The 20410-nt window shown below is 42.6% G+C and overlaps 1 protein-coding gene across 1 annotated transcript in view; it reads left to right on the forward strand.

Moving 5' to 3' along the window:
- LOC142572714 (uncharacterized) overlaps positions 1-20410 on the forward strand; it is a 59718-nt gene that overhangs the window by 38068 nt on the left and 1240 nt on the right. Inside the window, exon 12 of the mRNA XM_075682016.1 lies at positions 2367-2517. Within this exon, the coding sequence (XP_075538131.1) occupies positions 2367-2517 (151 nt within the window). The remainder of the gene's footprint in view (positions 1-2366; positions 2518-20410) is intronic.

Raw genomic sequence — 20410 nt, forward strand, 5'->3', positions numbered from 1 at the left:
TTGTTCGCTATGGAGGTACTTTTAGATGCAATTCACAGAATTGTATTATCATTCTTAGTGGTTGAGCTACAGAGTTGCAAACTTGATAGTGTCGTTTTTGAAAATTTTTGATTTTCGCCAATTTTTAATAAAAGATTGACGACCTAACTCAAAAATTCGAAACCAACAGTCACTAGATTTTAAGTTTTTCTTTTAAATGCAACAAACCTCGTCAAATTTGGTGCAGTGGTTGCCAGGAAAAACGAATTCTCCTTTTACATGTATTTAGATAGGAGCACTTGAGCTAAAGCTTCCTCTTAAGGTGTTCGATTAGTGAAATTCCACAACTGATTATGAATATTGGAAAAAAAATGAGCTCTGAATGTAGAATTTCTTATTTAAGAAAGAAATGTGAAATAATGTTTGCACAGAGTCCATTTGGTAAAGAATCTTACATGCTTAGGTACATGAGGCTTATACATTAGCACTACTGGGCAACTAAGGAGTTTGAAAATCAGAAAGTCACCTTTAGTTATCTGGGGCACCGCAACAATAGCAGTCATGGAACAAGGGAACATCGTGTCACCAGATGCATGCACAGTGTTGCATTCGTTGAAGGGGACAAGTGTGATACTACAGCAACACATATTGTTTTAATGGGTTGCAAACTTGGCGAGACTGGCCAAGTGAGAAATCGTGACAGCAAGCTCATATACAGGGTGTTCCAGCTAACTTTAGCCAGAGTTTAAAAATATGCAAATGCCACATAGCTGGACAGAACAAAGGTAGTGTTATTTGCCATTGCTTGGAGATACTCAATTTTTTTTTCATTGCGTCTAATTAGATAGTCTTAGGTAATTAATCAACTTTTCAAATATTAGATGAAAAATGTCAATGAGAAAATTGTAGAGTGACATGAGAAACTCCCAATACAGCTTTCTGTTCCTCAATACGTGCTACATAAAAGTGTTTCCTGAGTGTGAAAGAAGCCTGCGAATACATACACGCAATGTGCCTCGAGTGGCCAGTCGAGCTGCAATTTTGTGTGAATTTGCAGACTCCTTTCAGGCTTGGAAAAACACTTATGTAGCACGTGTTGAGTGACAGAAAGCTTTATTGGGAGTTTCTCATGTCGCTTTACAATTTTCTCATTTACACTTTTCATCTAATCATAATATTTAAGAACTTTATTAATTAAGACTAATTATCTAATAGGCAGAATGAAAAAAATAGCATGAGTATCTCCAAGTGACGGCAAACATTACCTTTCTTCGGTCCAGCTGCGTGGCATTTGCATATTTTTAAACTCTGGCTAAAGTTAGGTAAGGCACCTAACTTTAGAATGGTGTCCTACCTTCAATAAGAATGGCTGCATGACTGCGAGCCATTCTTATTGAATGAATGGAAATTGTTGAGCTAAGTTACCTATCCAGCATGTTCAACCAGGTAACAGTACCTCTATGCAGCAACTGCAGTCCCCTGCAGCAGAATTCAAAATGCTAGTCCTTTCTTCCCGCATCACTCTGTCCCCCTCAAGACTATAATACGACTAGTGTTGTTTTCTGTAATAGTATTAGAAAAAAACACATATTGAGCAATTAGAATAGTGAATTATCGAATAGAATACGAATGGGATAGGAGACTATCACTTCGTATTTGAAATTTCAAATATTTGCACACTCATATTTATTTTTTCAGACAATGCATTTATCAGACAACCACAGAACACTTCTTGGAAATTCTTGCTACGAAATATATTTAGCAAAGATGTTAACGAGTTTCTGCATTGCATGCTAGATAAGAATCTCGACCATTTCAAATTTGGAAGTGTGCTTCTAAGGAACAATGTGAGGGTGGCCGACATGATGTGCCATCATTCCTACTTACATTTGGAAAAAACAAAGCAGCCAGTGGAGTGGTAGCCGTGGCATCCAGCCCAGCCGAGAACAAAAGCAGATTCTTTTCGCGGCTCGCGGCTAATGACGGCACATGATGAAAATGCGCAGCAATCACAATGACACTACATACTTGCACTTAATTTCTTTCCTCCAAATCAGAGAATTGATGTTTCATGATAACGAGTTAAGATCAGTGCCATTCATCCGTAATGTTTCAAAAGGTAATTGTTAGGCCACTTTGGGACCTAACACAAATATAGATTTGGCAAAACTTGTAAAAGGTGCTTCTGGTACAGATGGTGCTTTCCGACTTTCTTTCGTGTTAACCACTTTTTCTCAAAAAACATTAATCATTTTCTTTTTCATTAAGTTAAATATACTATGTAGTTGCAAAAGATGCGTTGCTCCGAACTTACTGGAACATGTCTGAACTAACTTTGGTTACCTGTGATCAATTTTTGATCTTCGAACCTTTTGCCTACTATACAGAAGGAGAAGCTGCTAGAACAAGACATTGAAGAGATGAAGAAGCAAATGATGATGTTGGAGAATGAGCTGCAGAAAACCACTGTTGGAAAGAGAATAACTGACAGCTACTCCCACAAAGATTCGTCTGCCAACAACGTTGTTGCCATGAATGGTGAGTCAAGCTAAAAATTTTGTAGCTGAGTGACGAATCTATGGCTTCTTTATGTGTGTGCCTCAGATCAAAGGAGGAAAAAGAATTATGCAAATGCCACACATTGTGAGAATTAAAAAGAAGAAAAAACTTCAACCAAAATTTATTTTAAAACACAGCGCTTCAGAGCCCGACTAGCTGCTTCAGGGTTGAGGTGGCGTGAGGCGTAGCAGTGCTTATATACGTTTTTGGCACCTTGACAGGCACGTTGATACTTATTGTAAGCCTTGAGAATAAATGGCAGGAAGTGTTCCTGGTGAACGATTGATGTTGTACCCCTGTCACACTGGATTTTTTAATAGCATTCAAACCGAATGACATTAGCATCAAATGAATTTATTCGGTTGCTACACAATGAAATTTAATGCCATTAAAATCAAATGACTTCCGCAATAGAATGAGTTCGAGAAATTCATTCGGCTTCAAACTCAAAGCGAATGTATACTCTCCACCCCAGAGACAAGGCAAAATATGACATTCAGCGTTCGTAACTTCAGAAACACTTATGTAAAGAGGTAATTAATTTTGCGTGGTTTAGGGAATCTCATTTTAACTAAAGACAAGCTGTACGGCAGGCTGTCACAAAATGTTTTTACTCCCCACCTCAGTGGCATCTGGCGGCCATCGCTTTGCTGGTCGGCTATACTGTAAACAATCGGGTGCCTGTGTGCACTTGTTTCCGGCTTCTTAAAGGGCATCTGCATCTATTTGACTATCGAGCATCTTCGTCTGATTAGTATGCGTGGCTTGCAATGCAAAGCATGCATAAAGTACTAACTGCTTCACTTACTCAAGGTGTCTACCAACCGGGAAAACCAAGAATTCTCGGGATATTGAATCGTCTGGAAATACTCAGGGAAACTCGGGGAATTTGTGCTTCTACCAGGGAAAAGGAGCTGTAACTTTATCGAAAGGGAACGAAAGTCGCGGTAATGCCGGCTCGCGTAACAGAGGGATCCTAACGAATCGTCTTTTGATGCTGTGTTGTCAGTTGGAGGAGTAGCCAGTGTACAGTCAACAACAGACTTTCTTGACGCACAATAATTCAGACGGCTTCGCGGCAACGTGCTCGTACCCCATAGAGTCAATGTATAAGAATGTCTGAAATTTCAGACGCGAGAGCCCTTCGCCATCTGATTTTCCTGACTTTTGCCGCGACCGCAGGTCCGAAACGGCATTGATCAAAGCCAATACTGCCATTTTGATTATCTCGCCACCTCGAACCGGCACTCTCACTCGAAGTCCATCCGCTGGCTCCCATAGCCACCACGGTGGCAACGCTAGGCCTAGCTGCTTCGATGTTCACTATTAAGCTTCTTGACGTTTTGTGCCGTGCTTTTCATTAAAAGAATTCGCCACTGTCAGGAATGGCGCCGACTCCACTTTTGTGGTCCTCACGATTGGCTTCGAAGTTAGAAAAGCATGGTGCATTGCATAGTGCCGGTTCCGGAAAGTCGGCCTCGCCTCAGTACAGTAATGTTACATGGTGAATCATACGCGAAAGTATTGTGGTGAAGCATAACAAGTGTGGGAAGAGGCAATTGTCATGGGAAACGGTATGCATTCCTTCAATATACACACAGGCACCCGCAACCTCCTGTCACGGTACAAGCACCGATATGCTTAATAAGTGTACTGGCATGCCTTCAGAGCTTTTTCATATGTGCCTACGGCGAGTTTAGCCCGTAAGGGCAGTAAAAGACGTGCATTCATTTTTTCGGAATGCCCGATTTTTCGGATGTTCTCACGGCCCCTAGGGAGTCCAAAAAATTGGACAGTTACTGCACAACTGACCAAGAAGATGCTTCAAGTGGTCCGTGAATAGGGAGGACCTATGCATTGAGGAACAAATGAGAAAGGAAGCCTGTCGCCACTTCTTTTAAGGTGCTTGAGGTCAAAAAACAGTGTTGGCTCTCGCTGAGAGGCAGTTGCCCCTAATACAAACAAAAAGGAACTCTTTAAAGCAGTAAAACACAACACTAAGGTGCTGTGTGTCTGATGAGGATGATGAGTTGAGGTTACCAGCCGTTGAGAGAGAATCTCACTAGTGACAAAGTTCGGGTCTCACACCAGTAAGCTTGCTGTCAGTTGAAAGAAATAGCTCATCTTCAAAAATATTTGCTTCTGTATGCATCTCCTTTTTATTTGCATTCCGGAATATTCGACAATCGGTGTTGCCATATTTTTTTTAAGATAATTTCTTTTTGCTGTGCATTTTACAAACCCCTTCTTTCTGTTTTCTTTTTGAAGAATATAAGCACTACTCCTTACTATTCGAACTGGATTAAGTCGTTTTTTATTTTTTAACGTGCTTACTAGAGAGCGACAGCATCGGGAAGCATGGTGTCAGCCTGTCTTGACATAAAACAAAGTTCTGTGTCCCTCAGGGAATTTTGCAAGGGCATTCAGTGAAAACATGGAAAACTCAAGGAATTTGGAAATGTCAACTTAGTAGACACCGTGCTACTGCAACTGAGCATCATCGTTCAGCGCTGCCATGTCAGTCATACTGTTTGCCTGCAATTTATTGGTTATGGCTACTACGCTGGCTAAGTCTTGTCTTAGCCTATAGTGGCCAGACATTCAGGAATTAGAAATTTTATGTGTGTGTTATTTCAATGGGGCAATTGCCTATATTTATATTAAAATAGATTGACTTTTCAGACATCTACACATACCTTGTTCTACTTTTCTCACAAATTTTTCGGCAATGATTGCCATTAATATCATGACTGAACGAAATTTATTCCTGTGTAGCACTACCACGGGTCGAATGGCATTCATTGCATCAAATGTCATTCAAGTCTAATCACATTCAAGTGTCCAGATATTAGTCATTACCTTCCAGATGTGCTACGATTCCCAAAAGAGCTGCCGCCAGTTGTCGTTTTCTCTCTCCAAGATGATGGCACTATCGGAGCTAAACTGTTGATCAAAATTAGTTGGAGTTTTCCTTCTCTTTAATACAGTTGTCCCCGGCCAGGCAGATATCTGCCGAATGTTTACCTTTGATTGTAGAAATGTGTTATGCGAAGCGATTAGCAACTATCTGGCTATTCAACACCACTTGGCATTCCGCAGAGCATCACCAGATGTGTCAACGTGCTTGAGTAAGGCAAACGAATGCTTATGTGACGTGAGCAAACGTGTGACAACAGCAGCAATGCAGTTGAGGCGATGACTCACAGATATGGCAGATACAGCCATGGCATGACGTCTGAGTTATTGTACTCGAAGAAGCGTTAGCTGTTTTGTTACGGCCAGGGCCAATCCCAAAGACACTCAGTGCAATGTAATGCTGAGTATCAAAGCACTAGCTGCTATGAGGGAAGGACCGGGGAAAGTAAGGCCAATGCCAAAGCCGGTGCAGTGCTACATAAAAAGCAGTCACCGCTATAGGAGAAGCTTGGGGGAAACTGATGCGCTCTTACTTTTATAACCAACCCTTTGCAATGCGACATGACGCATGCAAAAGAGCGGTAAGGTTGACAGTTAGCAATCATGAATTCCATTCCTGCATATGTAACCTGACAGAAACTGGTGCATGCACTTATGTTCTCACTTTTAACCCCTTCTGTGCCTCGTTATTGTTCTAAATTATGGCCAAAAATGGCCAAATTATTTTTCAAGACCCCCAGTTGCCAATATGGTTTACTTCCTCTGGCAGAGTAAACTCGCTCCTGCTTCCACTGCCCTGCAGATTGAGTGCTGGCATCTACCAAAAGCATGACAAACTGCTGAGATGAAACCAGCTCATTCACAGCAATGCTAGAAAATCAAAAGTATTGTCAACGAGCTCTGCTCGTCCATGGCATGGAAGTGGTTTAAAGCAAACTCTTGCTTTGTGACACGACGCACACGCCAGTCGTCTCCATTTCAAAGTACTAATTGGCATTGACAGAAGAGAAGTGTGCATGCATATGTGGCCTCATGTGTGGCCAGCCCCATGAGCTCCACATTAGGCTACAGATGATGCTGACATGTTCGACTGGAATGCAGAATCAATTCTTCAAAATCACGTTTCGGTGAAATTATACCACAGTTCAGGCTTTTGTGATCTAATTGGCTTTCCACTGGACTGGAATCCTCTGTTGATGAAGTGCATTTGCTGGCTTACCTTTTAGAGAACTGTGCAATATTAGTTGTCTTGCACTTGTTGACGTTACTATCAGCTGGCTGCTGCATATTACTTTTTGCCCATATATATGTATTTTTCCTTTCTTAATGAATGCCATGAAAGAAAAAAAAAACCTGTGGTCTAATCAAGCTTTCGTGCTGGGGGACGCTGGTTCAATCCCTCCATTAGGCACAACTTTGTTTTTATTGAAAAGAACCGAAACGAAGCATAAAGAATTAGAATTAGCTCGTGAATCACAAAAAAACAATTGAAAAAGCTAAAGATCATTATTTCAATTATACCCTGCCCACTTTATTAAAGTCTGATCCAACCCGCCGTGGTTGCTCAGTGGCTGTGGTGGTGGGCTGCTGAGCATGAGGTTGCGGGATTGAATCCCGGCCACGGCGGCCGCATTTCGATGGGGGAGAAATGCGAAAACACCCGTGTGCTTAGATTTAGGTGCACGTTAAAAACTCCAGGTGGTCGAAATTTCCTGAGTCCTCCACTAGGCGTGCCTCATAATCGGAAAGTGGTTTTGGTACGTAAAACCCCATAATTTCATTTTTAAAGTCTGATCCAAAAAAGTTTTGGCATGTAATTAACCCTAAAGATACGGACACTGTAATAACCCTAAAGGACGCAGATGTTTGCTTGGTGCCCAATGAAGCATGTGGTGACCTCTTGAACAACACTTTCAGTCAAGCTTTTACCGACAAACCACCACTCGACCAGTTTTGTACCGTCTCTCTTTCTACGATAACTCATCCAAGCGAGCCCATCACCGTTACTGCAGCAGGTGTATCACGGGCTATTGACAGGCTTGGATTAACGAGTTCTTATCTGGTCACTCTCAATCAGTAACTATTAATAACAACCAATCTACTTTCTGCCCCGTTAGGTCAGGGGCGCCTCAAGGGTCAGTGTTAGGCCCGTTACTATTCCTAATATATATTAATTACATAGCTACTAATATAACTTCAACAATACGGCTGTTTGCCGATGATTGTGTAATTTATAGACAGATAACCACCCCTGATGACGTTGCCATATTACAAAAACATTTAACCACATAACCACATTAGCTGAGTGGTGTCGCGTATGGAAGATGGAAATTAATGCAGATAAAACTAAGGTCATGACATTTTCTTCCAAGCTAAGCTTTCCGTCTAACGTATACACTCTACGCAATTGCATACTCGAACGAATCTCTTTTAAATATCTGGGTGTTATTCTTACATCTGATTTAAGCTGGGCCATGCATGTTGAGCATATTACTAACAAGGCAATAAAGAAACTTGGCTTTTTGAAGGGCCGTCTGTACCTTGCAAACAGTGACACAAGACTTCGTGCATACATTGCATACAGTGTGCATTGGTAAAAACCTACCGAAAACCACACGCACTGCGCTAAAGCCATCAAATGCGAGGTTACATTTATTTTGGGGCCTAGGGTTATTTGCATTGCATAATCGCCAATTCTGTTTAATCAGCTGTGCCGCAATAAAACCGTGTTATGCAGTGAAGCATATCAAGAGTGCAAAGTGTATGAGTGCTGAGGCATCGACTGTACTGGCAGCCATTCAGAGCTATTCCTAACTTTGCTGTGGGGTGATTACACGAGAGATCAACACGGGTCCAAAAATTCATATTTTAGATTTCATTGAATATTTATATTTTATGCACATATCGCTCTGGTAGCACAAAAGTGAACTTGCCTTCTTTACCAAATGGATACTTTAGGAGGAAAAAATACAAAAATTATTCAGTGTGGAGGCGCCATATTCATGCAGCGGACATTCTGGCGAATTCGCAGAAATGTGAAATACAAGATATTATGGCTACAAAGAATATAGTTTGTGTGCAAAACATATACATAAAGGAGAGTCAGCTAGCATTGTTTGAGGCTTCTGTGCAAAACAGAAGTGTTTTAGAAAAATTTCATAATTTGCTATACTTTTCAAAAAGTAGCTGTATTTATAAATTTTTATCTGCTAAACCAATGCATGTAGTCTTTAGAAATTTGGCAGCTTGTGAGACCTTAACATGTTCAACACTTATGCTGAATATGATTGCTGTATCACAATTTACCTTTCTTACAATTTGCCTCAAATGTGGTTTTGACACAAATGAACACTACTTAAAAATAAAAATTAAGAAGACATCATTAATTTTTCTTAAAATCTTTGTAAACAGCTGTTCACAGACCCTGTAAAAAGAGCATTAAAAATTGTGGAGCCATTCCACTCTGTGAAGGTGGTTGACCAGCAAAGCTGTAGCACATCACACAGAGTTAGACAAGTGTAAATGTACTCATATATCTATTTTCATCACTTGATAATGGCAGTGATGATAGCTTTGGGATTACTGCAATATATGCCGATTGGTTTGATTACAACTTTAGACAGAATCTTGGTTAAATGAGTGCGTGACTGTTGTTCAATAGTTGACTGACTTTGATTGGTGTGGCACTTGAAACCAAACTTTTCTAGTACAAAAGCAGCGAGCCATTTATTGTGTGGTTTTGAAATGTCGACATTGAAGTCTCCAATGATGATGACAGGGATAGTGTCATCACGGCTAACCAGTGCAAAGTGCGTGGTCATGAACTTCTCAATATCTCACTTGGGTGTGCCTGGAGATATACGTACAGTGGATACCACAATTCCACCTTTTGTTTGTACGGCACACACATCCACCTCTACACTCGCTGGCATTGTCCTCTTCTTGTGAAGAGGACAAATGTACATAAATTTTGTAGCCATGAGCCTTACGGGGCTCTAAGCCACTGAATTTTTTGCTTGCTGACAGAAGTACAGTCGAACCCACTTATAACGATACCAGTTTTAACAATATATTGGTTATAACAATGAGAAGCTGCTGCACCGTCAACTTTTGTATGTTTTCCATGGTTAAATAACCCACTTACTACAATGCCCCGATGCCGAATTATCGGTTATAACGATGAAGCCTGGCTGCTGGATGTCCAAGCTGAAAGGTAGTGAAATGCTAAGTCCTCGAAAAGAAAGAAAGAAAAAGAGAAATTCGAGCCACTACACGATTGGCCGCTGCTCCAACAGGTGCCTGCGCCTCTTTCCCATCGCCCTTCCACCCCTCCGAACATGAATGGGCTGCACCCATAGCTCTACACTGCCCCACCCTCCGAAACATGAATGGGCCACGCCATCTGCGCTCTTCACGGATTGCTCGCATGTTGCTTGCTGGCCCCTCATTCAGTGCAGTTCTGCAAACAGCTTAATCGATTTGTTCGCATTCGTTTTCGTTGGTTGCGTCGAAATCGCTCCTGGTCATGCGGTTTCTCAGCCTCGTTTGACTTGCCGCTGATACAGAATATGGCTGATCCGCCCGCTGATCATCGGCAATGCATGATGTTGCCGGTGAAAAGAAAGTGCACAGCTATAAATTTGAAAACTAAGGGCTTCTAACCGATGAGACGATCATCGTGAACGCGCTTGCATCAGATAGCGATGGCAACAATGGCAGCGATGATGCGGTAGGGCAGGCTGCCTGAACGTTGTCCTCACAGGAGGCCCGGCCAATTGTTCAGTCCCTCCAGACCTCGTTTTTGCAAGGAACCTTCTGCTGCAGTATGTGGAGCACCTGGATGCCTTGGAGAAGGATGTCGGCAAGCTTCGCATAAAGGATGCAAGGTTGACAGACGTAGGGTTTTCTTGTGCAAGGCAGTGACAAGTATGTGGCGAGATGCTTGTGGCAACCTTGCCTCAGCGTTTCTTCTGGATTTCTAAAGCTGACAGGCTGCTGTGGCAGCTTTCTCGCAATTTTTAAAAAGCCCCTTTTGGGGCCATCAGAGCAATTGCATATTGCTTGCCGCCTGTGACCTCTCTTTGCAGTTATAGCAGTGCCATTCTTTAATGCCGACAGCCACGGCTTGTTACATGTGATCGGACCACCCAGGAAGCAGTTAAACAAGTGAACACAAGCAGCAGCCGGATGGAGGAAGGTGGTGGGGAGGGGCACTGGCCTCCCTGCCATTATAGTTTTCTCACATCAGCTCTGCCACCCCCTATTTGGAGTTTTTCATTCAACCTGGTTATAACAATTATCGGTTATCGGTTATAACAATGGAATTTTCGTGGCACTTGAATATTGTTATAGATGGGTTCGACTGCATGAGCCATTGCTTATAAGCCATTGATGGCACTTTTTGACGTGCTGTTCTCTGTTGAGGATGAGGACTTGTGGAGTCGCCATCTGTTGGAAGCACCTCCCTTGCGTAGTATGAGGGATAATGCGGCATGCTCCTCATAAGTTTGGCTTACGGCGCCCAATAAAAACACCACGCGGCAGCCCTCCTGGAGATTTCTGTAAGAATTCTCAAAACGAGGGAAGTCTTTATTGTCAAAATAATAATCTTGAGCAAACTGAAAGCACGAAATCGTTTACAGACGCTATCGCTTTACCGAATATGTACAGTCAGTGCCACTGTCCGCGGTCACCGTGGTGGAGTCTCCCGAACCGGCTTCCTGTGTGAAATGTAGGCATATTGCTGAAAGCAAACTATGTGAAACATGTTCTTATAGTGGGCTGTCTGTATAACCGAATGGAGCTTAACAGAATGAAGCCTCAATGCAGCGATCGCACGGGTTCGCAGCGATCGCACGGGTTCGCAGCGATCGTCTGCAAATCCGTGCACAATGTTTTGCTGCGAGCATGTTTTGGCACCGTGCCTTTAGGCCGCATAATATGAGCGTTTGACAGTGCACAAGCAACCATTGTTGCTTGGATGATATCAGAGTTGTTAAAAAATAATTTCGTGATGTGCCGTCGTGACGATTCAATCTTTTTTTTTCTTTTCTTCTAGATTCTTATGTTTTAGTATCATTATTTCTCATGTTGCGCCGCACTGTATGTTTATCGGTCTTCTCGGCGTTCGATTTCCCGCTTTCTGCTACTCACCGAACATCGCAGTCCTGACGCCGTATCATAAATCTTCCTCGCGTCTGTGCTTGCTGCATACCAGAGTTGTAGCCGATGGCTGTTTGCCGATTCCAAGTTTCGAGAGTCAAGCTTCAAGCAGCTTCTTGTCCTGCGGCTACGTGTGAATAAGGCTGACACTAGGCTCTGTTGCGTACGTCTGGCACTGCGGCACCGAGCAGTAACCTGCCATGCTGCACGCCTCCAAAACCAGCTACTACCTATTATAGTGCTTTCAAATGCTGTGAAGCCGGTAGCCTAGGCGGGAGAACCTCGCCACTTAATCAGAACCACAGCGCAGGTGGGACATTAAACTTTTGTTTTCAGTCCGCTTTGGCGCTTCTGAAGCAGCCGACGCGGCCACTGTGTCCACGTGATCTCTCATGCCATGTCACGCCGACGGTGGCGCCAGCTTTTCCAGTGGTGGAGCTCACCCCCAATATTGTATGCATGATTAGAAATAATGTAAACACTGTTTGCTTTACTTTGCCAAGTGCTTGTAGCCTCTGCCTTATGAAGCAATGAGCCATCGAATTTTTTGCTTGCTCACCGGGATACGAGTGCTTACGAAGGTACGAGCCATTCATGATGATCATAGTTTTTGTTGATGCACATGAAAAATACACTGAATGAACCCTAGCTATATGTAGCTTCACTGTAAAAACATGTTGCATTATTTTATTTGTAATTACAATATAGCTGGTAGAAATGAGAGCTTTGCCAGGATGCAGCAAGATGCCAAGGAAAAAGGACATCGGGGTAAAAAAATGTGCATAAGCCTCCGACTTACTTAAACATGATCATGATTGTTGTGACAGAAAGGCAATTTTGGCCTTATGATTAATACTTATGCTAAAAGTATGTTTAGTAAAATACTCATTCCCTTGAATGAAAATAAAGATACGTCAACAGGACAACTTCTACATGGCTAATTTTATTAACAGCAAGTGTGCATAGTTTGTAGTGTAAATAATTTATTCTTTCTGTTAATGAAGGTTTGTATTTCCTTGTTTGCTGCAGATTCAAGGGTGAGCTCCCTGTGCATGTACACAAGTAACAGTTTTTAAGGAAGGTAAATCTCTTAAAATGTCGTACTGGCCAGGGCTCCATCAGAAATGTCATTATGTAACCAAAGATGCAGTGGTGGGGGTAGCAATAGTGTTCGTTAGGGCAAGACTAGCTGGCAGATGGTGCAAATTATTGCTCTTATCTACTGCCTCTTCAAAAAGATTAGAAAGGAGTTGTTAGATTACTACTTAACAAAAAGTTCACAGTCCTTGACAATGATCACCACTTGTCAGAAAGTTCAGTTTCTTAGCAAAGCTAGAAAGACGTGCGACACTTCCTCTCTCAGAAACTTGTGTGTTTTGGGAAACACTACCTATTCCACACTCTCATGAGGAAATTGTCTTCTGCGCAAAACCTCAAGTAGAGCACTTCTCTTTTTATTGAAGCATCGCCAATTTTGTCACTGTCGGTGCAGCGCGGAGAAGCTTGTCCAATCTTAAGGCCCAAGCTGGGGTGTTTTCAGGGCTAGTTCGAAACTGTGTATACCTTCTGCGTGGTGGATTTTTTGAACCACTCCTGGAGTATGAGGTGATATTCAAAGTGCTCAAAAGTGTCTTGTCTTTACATAAGGGATGATTCATTGGCACTCTTAATTTCATCTGCTGCTTCATTGTCTGCAAGACCAACACGTGGTGCTACCCACTGAAACTTCAGATTCAAATGACTATTGCTGAACTCCTTACGCAACATCAATGATTGCCAGCCGAACTCGCTGGCATGCAATGCGCGGGATAGTTGGAGCACCACTGACGAATCCGAAAGGATGATAGCATGCTGAGGACAACATGTCCTCAGTTTACAAAGCGCTGCAGCAATGGCAACACTTTCTGCATTTTTCTATAAGACCATCTGATCCAGAGGGCCACAGATCATGGCGATCTAATGAAGTGAATCCAGTATGCAGTGGCACGGCTGCTTGCCTCTTGACTTACTGACCTGTCAGTGTACACTTGTAGATTATCCGGACATGCTGCATTGAAGTGCTCCACCATGAAGGTAGGGAGAGGGAACAAAACACTTTGAGCATCGCCAGTGGATGCGCTCATAGAGGCTTGATCCTTTTCCAATGATCTGCAGCAGTGCAAGACACTAACAAAACGCAATCAGCATTGGTGGTGTCAGGCATGCTTAACTATATGTGCCAAGGCTGTATGCTTGGAAGACGTGGCAAAGATTTCCACTGGTTCCTTTTGAGGTGGCGAAAGTTCTTTACCACGTATGCATCTGCCTAGAGCAGTTTTACATTTTTCAGCGTTGTAGTCATCTACGCCACCATTTCAGAGGGTGATTTAATGACTGCAGTGCTGGCTGCCCTTCGATTGTAGAGTGAGGCTTGGTGCTTTACTAAGCCTCCAACTCCATCACAAGAATTCTTGCTATGCCTTGTGGCTGAAAAAAGCCACTTGTTCTGGAAATGGCTGCTGGTGCTGTCAGACATGTGTGTAACATGCGTGTCGGGCTGAAGTTCTTCCTTCATAAAGATTTTTTCCAGTGCAAAGCAAGTGTGTGCAGCATCATGGCATACATCATCACTGATGACTGCAAAACTTGGAGTAGATCATCTACTCGTGATGATACGTATATAGAGAGACCTGTTTTTTTGTACCAATGGTATGACTGTACCTCGATCGGTACGACAACTGTCTAAATCTCTGCAAAGTCAAAAGGGAAGATGCAGGATCCTTGCTGTTGATTCTGTTTGGTGTCTCATATCGCAGATGCTTGAATGTCCCTTATGTAATCACAGGCGATCCACCTGACAAGCCAAACACCAAGCTCCTGCGGAAAGGCAGTACATGTAGTAGCATGTGTTGTCTTTTTGACGAGGTCACACTTTTCCCATACCGCATGGTTCACCTGTCTCTCCAGGGATTCCCAAAGTTGTAGTTAAAGCACCATCTTTTGCACAGTATTCACAATCTCCCAGGAAACAATCGGTCATAAGCGAGGTGCAAATACATAGCTATTTGAGGTGTTCAAGTGTGTAGGCACCATCAGTGAGCTATTCAACGTGGAAACATACTGTGCGACATTGGTGCAAAACATGCAAAGGCACACTTGTTGTAGGGCAACAAGAAATATTTTGGAGAGGGTGAATAAAACTTTGAGAGCCCAATAAATGTATCCGCAGGGTTCGTGCGGGTCCTTGAAACCCTTGAAAACCCTTGAATTTGAAAAGATCGTTTTCAAGGCCTTGAAAGTCCTGGAATTTTCGGAGATCCTTGAAAATCCTGGAATTTCCTAAATATTTATTTTTAATAAACTTCCTCTGATTGTATTTGAGAAAATTTCAACCCTCCTGAATTCCCACTGCGATTCTGTTCTAAAAAAAAAGGGAATTCTCAGGCATTTTTAATTGTCTGGTAAAACTCAGGGAAATTTTGCTTCAATCAGGGAAAATTGGCTGTCATTTTATTAAAAGGGAACGAAAGTCGCCCTACTGCTGGCTCGAGTAAAAGAGAGGACTCGTAACGAATTGCCTTTGACGCCGTGTCGTTGGCTGGAGGAGTTGCCTGTGTGCAGTCAACAACCGATTTTCCGGACGCCCAATTTTTGTGAAATGCCCAATAGTGCGGACGCCTTTGCGGCTCCACCACGCGCCCCATAGAGTCAATGTATAAGAACGTCTGATTTCAGACGCAAGAGCCCTTTGCTGTCCGATTTTCTGGAGTTTCAGCCGCTACCACAAGTCCCAAACGGCATCAATCAAATCCATCACCGCCGTTTTGATTATTTCACCGCCTCGAGCCAGCGCTCTCGCACGCTGATCCGCTGGCAGCCGTGGCTACCACCGCAGCAACACTAGGCTTCGCTGATTCGACGTCCGCTATTAAGGTTCTTGCCATTCTGTGCCGTGTTTTCCATTGAAAGAATTCACCGCTGTCAGTAATCGAACCAACTCCGCATCCGTAATCCTCACGTATGGCTTCGAAGCTTAGAATGCATGGCGCGTGGCGTAATGCTGGTTCCCGAAAAACAGCTGCGCATCGGCACAGAAATGTTACGCGATGAAGCGTATGTGAAGTATTGCGGTGAAGCTTAGCAAGCGTGGGAAGGGGCAATTGTCACGGGACACAGTATGTGTTCCATAATTATACACGCGTGCACCCTCCTTGAAAAGGAGGGTGCACGCATGTATAATTATGGCCCTGTGTGTGGTCCTTGAAAATCCACACACAGGACCTTAAAAGTCCTTAAAAACCCTTGAATTTTTGTCATATACACCAGCATGAACCCTGTATCCGGATCGGCTTCATTGAAGAGACGATAGGTCTCTCATACTGAGCAGGTGATAAATCTCCTGGCAGCATACTCTTTGTTCCTGTGAATCGAAACAGACACTACATCTTTTTCGTTGGGGCTCTGCCCACAACAACCATGCTTGTCTTTGTTATATTCCACAGCACTCTGGATGTTGATTGGGTTTAACCATGTTCTCCTATGAGCATCTAGTGCTGACCATATTCCATGTTTCTCGTGCCAGTGTGGGGATTTATCCATGATTGTATTGTTCTCAGTGTTACACTGACGACCATAACGAACAAGACGCGGACATATATGGCACAACCTAGTTTGCCATGAACGTCTACCAACTAGCCCCATTCATTGCTTTACTAAATGTTGTTTTGGGATTCGTATATCACATAGGCTGACAAGTTTGGAATGAGAGCTTAGATTTTTCAGCTCTCCAGTAATCTTATCAGCAAAGTCAACAAGTGCATTTGCTCTTGATAGGAAAAGCACGTCTCGTAAGTTTCTTTAAATTGCTGAACCATTGGGTGCACAAGTCTCATTTGGTACCTAAAGGGTCTAGATGATGGTTGCAACCTCCGAAATGAGATTTGGGCCTCGCAGTGTCATTGATTTGAGTTTACTTTTGCACTGGGCAAAGGTTTCTGCATAGCGAATGCGGCAAAATTTCATGTGTATGCACTGCTCTCAACCTCCTACGAATTCACCAGCTGTTTCAGCAGGGGGGACAAAATTTGACGAGTACACTGAATTAGTAGTGGTTACTTTTATGAAAGGGTAACAGACTATTTGATGTCAGAAAAAGACAAGATTGGTGCTACACTTGCTTAGATTTGTGGTAATGTATGCACAAGCTCCTACCCCATAGATTTCACCATTATGACCGTTAAAAGTTGCACCCCTATGTAGATTGTGACAATGCAGCAATAGGTTAAGCTGGGTATGATTGTGGTTGCACAAGCAGTGGCAAGATTGTAATCAAATCGAGAAGAAAGTGGAGCTGTTTTGCCAGTGTTAATACATGTTTCCAACCTCTTTTTTAATTAATAGTGAGCGAATATTCCAAATTTCAAATACAAATTTAATATTACACACTAACTATTCATATTCAAAAGAAAGGAACTATTCATTAAATTTTTAATAGTCTTTTTTCACAATTTCAAATTATTTCACAAAGCCAAATGTTAGTCTGGATACTATACCTCGTCTGCTCATCAAAGTATCGCAAATTATCAGAAGCAAGACAACAAAAGCATTGCAGAAACAAAATGTGTAATGCAAGCATTGTTCTTGCTTTCACGGCGGAAGCCTACATGCAAATGATTTTTGCGTGTAGTCTGTCATTTACAGCTTTTGACAGTCTAGTCATCTATCCGTTTTATCTTTTATGCTACAACCTATGATGTTCTCCTTGCAGCGGGCCCTTTTATACATGTGCACAGCACAAGTCCTTTAACAGTTTTTTTTCTTTCTCCATAACTTTCAAACTATTTTCCACCACTTAGCGTTTTTGTAAAGATGGTCATTCAGCAGCCATTTATTCTTGAAAAGCTTGTTTCAGGGTGTCTACCAAGTTGACATTTCCAAATTCCCTGAGTTTTCCAGGTTTTCCCTGAGTGCCTTTGCAAAATTCCCTGAGTGATGCAGAACTATGTTTGATCTCAAGACGGGCTGAAACCATATCGCCCGATATTGTCACTCTCTAGTAAGCATATAAAAAGATTAAAAGAAAACGACTTAATCCAGTTTGAATACTAATGAGTAGTGTTTGTGTTATTCAAAAAAAGAATAGAAGGGAGGGAGGGGTTAGTAAAACGCACAGCAAATAAAATGTCTTCAAAAAGAAATTGCAAATCGAGTCGGACATTCTCAAATACAAATAAAAAGGAGATGCATACAGAAGCAAATATTTTCGAATATGAGCTATTTCTATCAACTGATAGCAAGCTGAGTGGTATGAGGCCCAAACTTTGTCACAATGGAGATTCTCTCAACAGCTCGTAAGTCAACCTCAACTGTCCGGACATACTCTCAGCCCGTCCATGACACCTGTGTTGTGTTTCACTGCTTTAAAGAGTTTATTTCGGTTTGGATGAGGGACACCTGCATCTCGGCACGAGCCGACGCTTTGTTTTTTGAGCTCAAAAAGGCGGCACCATGCTTCCTTTCCCGTTCATTCCCCAATGCGTGGGTCCTTTCTTGTCCTGTTCTTGTCCTCCTTCGGCCACTTGTTCACCCCATGGACCATTTGAAGCATCTTGGTCAGTTGCACAGTCCCTGCCCGATTTTTCGAACCCCCTAGGGACCGCAAAAACGTTAGAAAAATCGGCCAGTTGGAAAAAATAAATGCATGTCATTTAGTGCCCTTAAAAGCTCAATCCTTCACAGGCACATTTGAAAACACTCTGCAGGCCTGTCGGTACACGTATTAGGCATATTGGTGCTCATACTGTGACTGGAAATACCGGGTGCACGTGTCTATAATTAAGGAATACATACTGTGTCCCGTGGCAATAGCCTCTTCCCACACTTGTGCATCACTGCAATACTGTTGTATATGCTTCACCAAGTAACATTTCTGTACAGAGGCGAAGCTGACTTTCGGGAACCGGCATTATGTAACGCACCGTGCTTTCCAAGCTTCTAAGCCAATCGCGAGGACCACAAAGGCGGAGTCTGTGCCGTTGCTAACAGCAGTGAAATCTTTTAATAAAAAATGCGGCACCCAATGGCAAGAAGCTTCATAGCGAACGTCGAAGCAGCTAGGCCTAGCGTTGCCGCAGTGGTGGCTATGACTGCCAGCGGATCTGCGTGCGAGAGCGCCGCTTCGAGGCGGCAAGGTAATCAAAATGGCAGCCGTGGTGACTTTGATTAAATGCCATTTCAGACCTACGGTAACAGCAAAACGCCCGGAAAGTCAGACGGCAAAGAGTTCTTGAATCCGAAATTTCAGACATTCTGATACATTGACTCTATAAGGCATGTGGTGGTGCCGCGAAGCCATCCAAGTTATCGGGAATTCGGAAAGTCGGTCATTGACTGTACATTGGCAACTCCTCCAGCCGATAGGGCATCAAAGACAATTCATTACGATTCCTGTCTGTTACTCGAGCCAGCAGTATCGCGACTTTCGACCCTTTCAATAAAATTGCAGCTAATTTTCCCTGATAGAGGCACAAATTCTGAGTTCTCCCCGAGCTTTTCCAAAGTACTCAAAATCCTCAAGAATTCCCGGTTTTCCCAGTTGGTAGGCACCCTGTTATTTGCATGGAACCAGGTTCCATGTTGCCGAGTGGTAAATTGTGTAATATCTTTAATAACAGTTGATTATCATGTGCTGAAAAATTTATACTTTGTTCCTGATATTCTTTTTTGCGCTGGTCAGTACCACCATGGTACCTAATTATACCGAAATATTCCTGCTGTAAATGTGTGCGTTATTGTTTGACCATTCAATACTTACTACAGTATTTGTATTAGAAAATGTTGATATTCGCCCAACTCTACTCTTTACCTCTTTCTCCACTGTTGTCTCCTCTCTTTCAAAGGGTGCTCTTCAAACAGTGGTGCTAATGTCAGCATTCATTCTTTTGTTTCCCTTGAGGTTTATCACTACTATGCTCTTTTCTCCCTTATTGTTGCCTATAATCTTTGCACGTGACCTTGTGAAAACACATTCTCTTATGCAGCATGATAATTTTTTCTTTTCAAACATTCTTTTTTTTTTGTCATAAGGGCTTTAACCATTGAGGGACTGCGGATAGTTTTATTAAGCCATACATAAAAGCAATATTTATTGCGCAAGTTACACCACTGGCTTGGTCCCGTGATCAGGATGTCTCCTTCCCAAATGACAGGGCTCATGGCATGAATCCTGTGGTTTCCATGGTGTTTTATTTATTTTCTCAGACTGTTTACTTGCTGGCCGTTCGCAACGATTAAAGCTGCATTGAGGAATGGCACACCAAGAGCAACAATATCGAACCTAGCACTGGTGTTCATCTTTTGTCCGCACTCATAGTCGTTATGACAGTTCGTTTTTAATGTATGTTGCGTGACAATATGCTTTATGCTCATTAACAGCTTGCTTTGATGAAAACCCTGCAAAGTATACATGTTGGTGCATAGTTAGCCAGAAAAGAGATGCATCATTGTAATGACATGGCAACTCACAAAACGTCATGTCAACCTGCATTGAATCAGTGCATATTTCACTCGCATTGTATTGCAACTTGAAACCTTGCCAGCTTTGTAGCATTGGTCTACCATGGTAGACATTGCAACTTTTTTCAGTTTTGGTCAACTGCATAATGCTGCAACTGTCGGTTTATGGAGGCTTAAATCACTTGGCTTTGGGTAGAGCAGTAAAAGCGAGTATTAACCTTTTCCATATGGAAAACCTGTTGAGCTTGTCAAGCACACACTTGCAAAAAGCACGAATAACAAGCTCAACTCGTCCAGCGCT

Source organism: Dermacentor variabilis, chromosome 2 (assembly GCF_050947875.1).
Source record: "Dermacentor variabilis isolate Ectoservices chromosome 2, ASM5094787v1, whole genome shotgun sequence".
NCBI lineage: Eukaryota > Metazoa > Arthropoda > Arachnida > Ixodida > Ixodidae > Dermacentor > Dermacentor variabilis.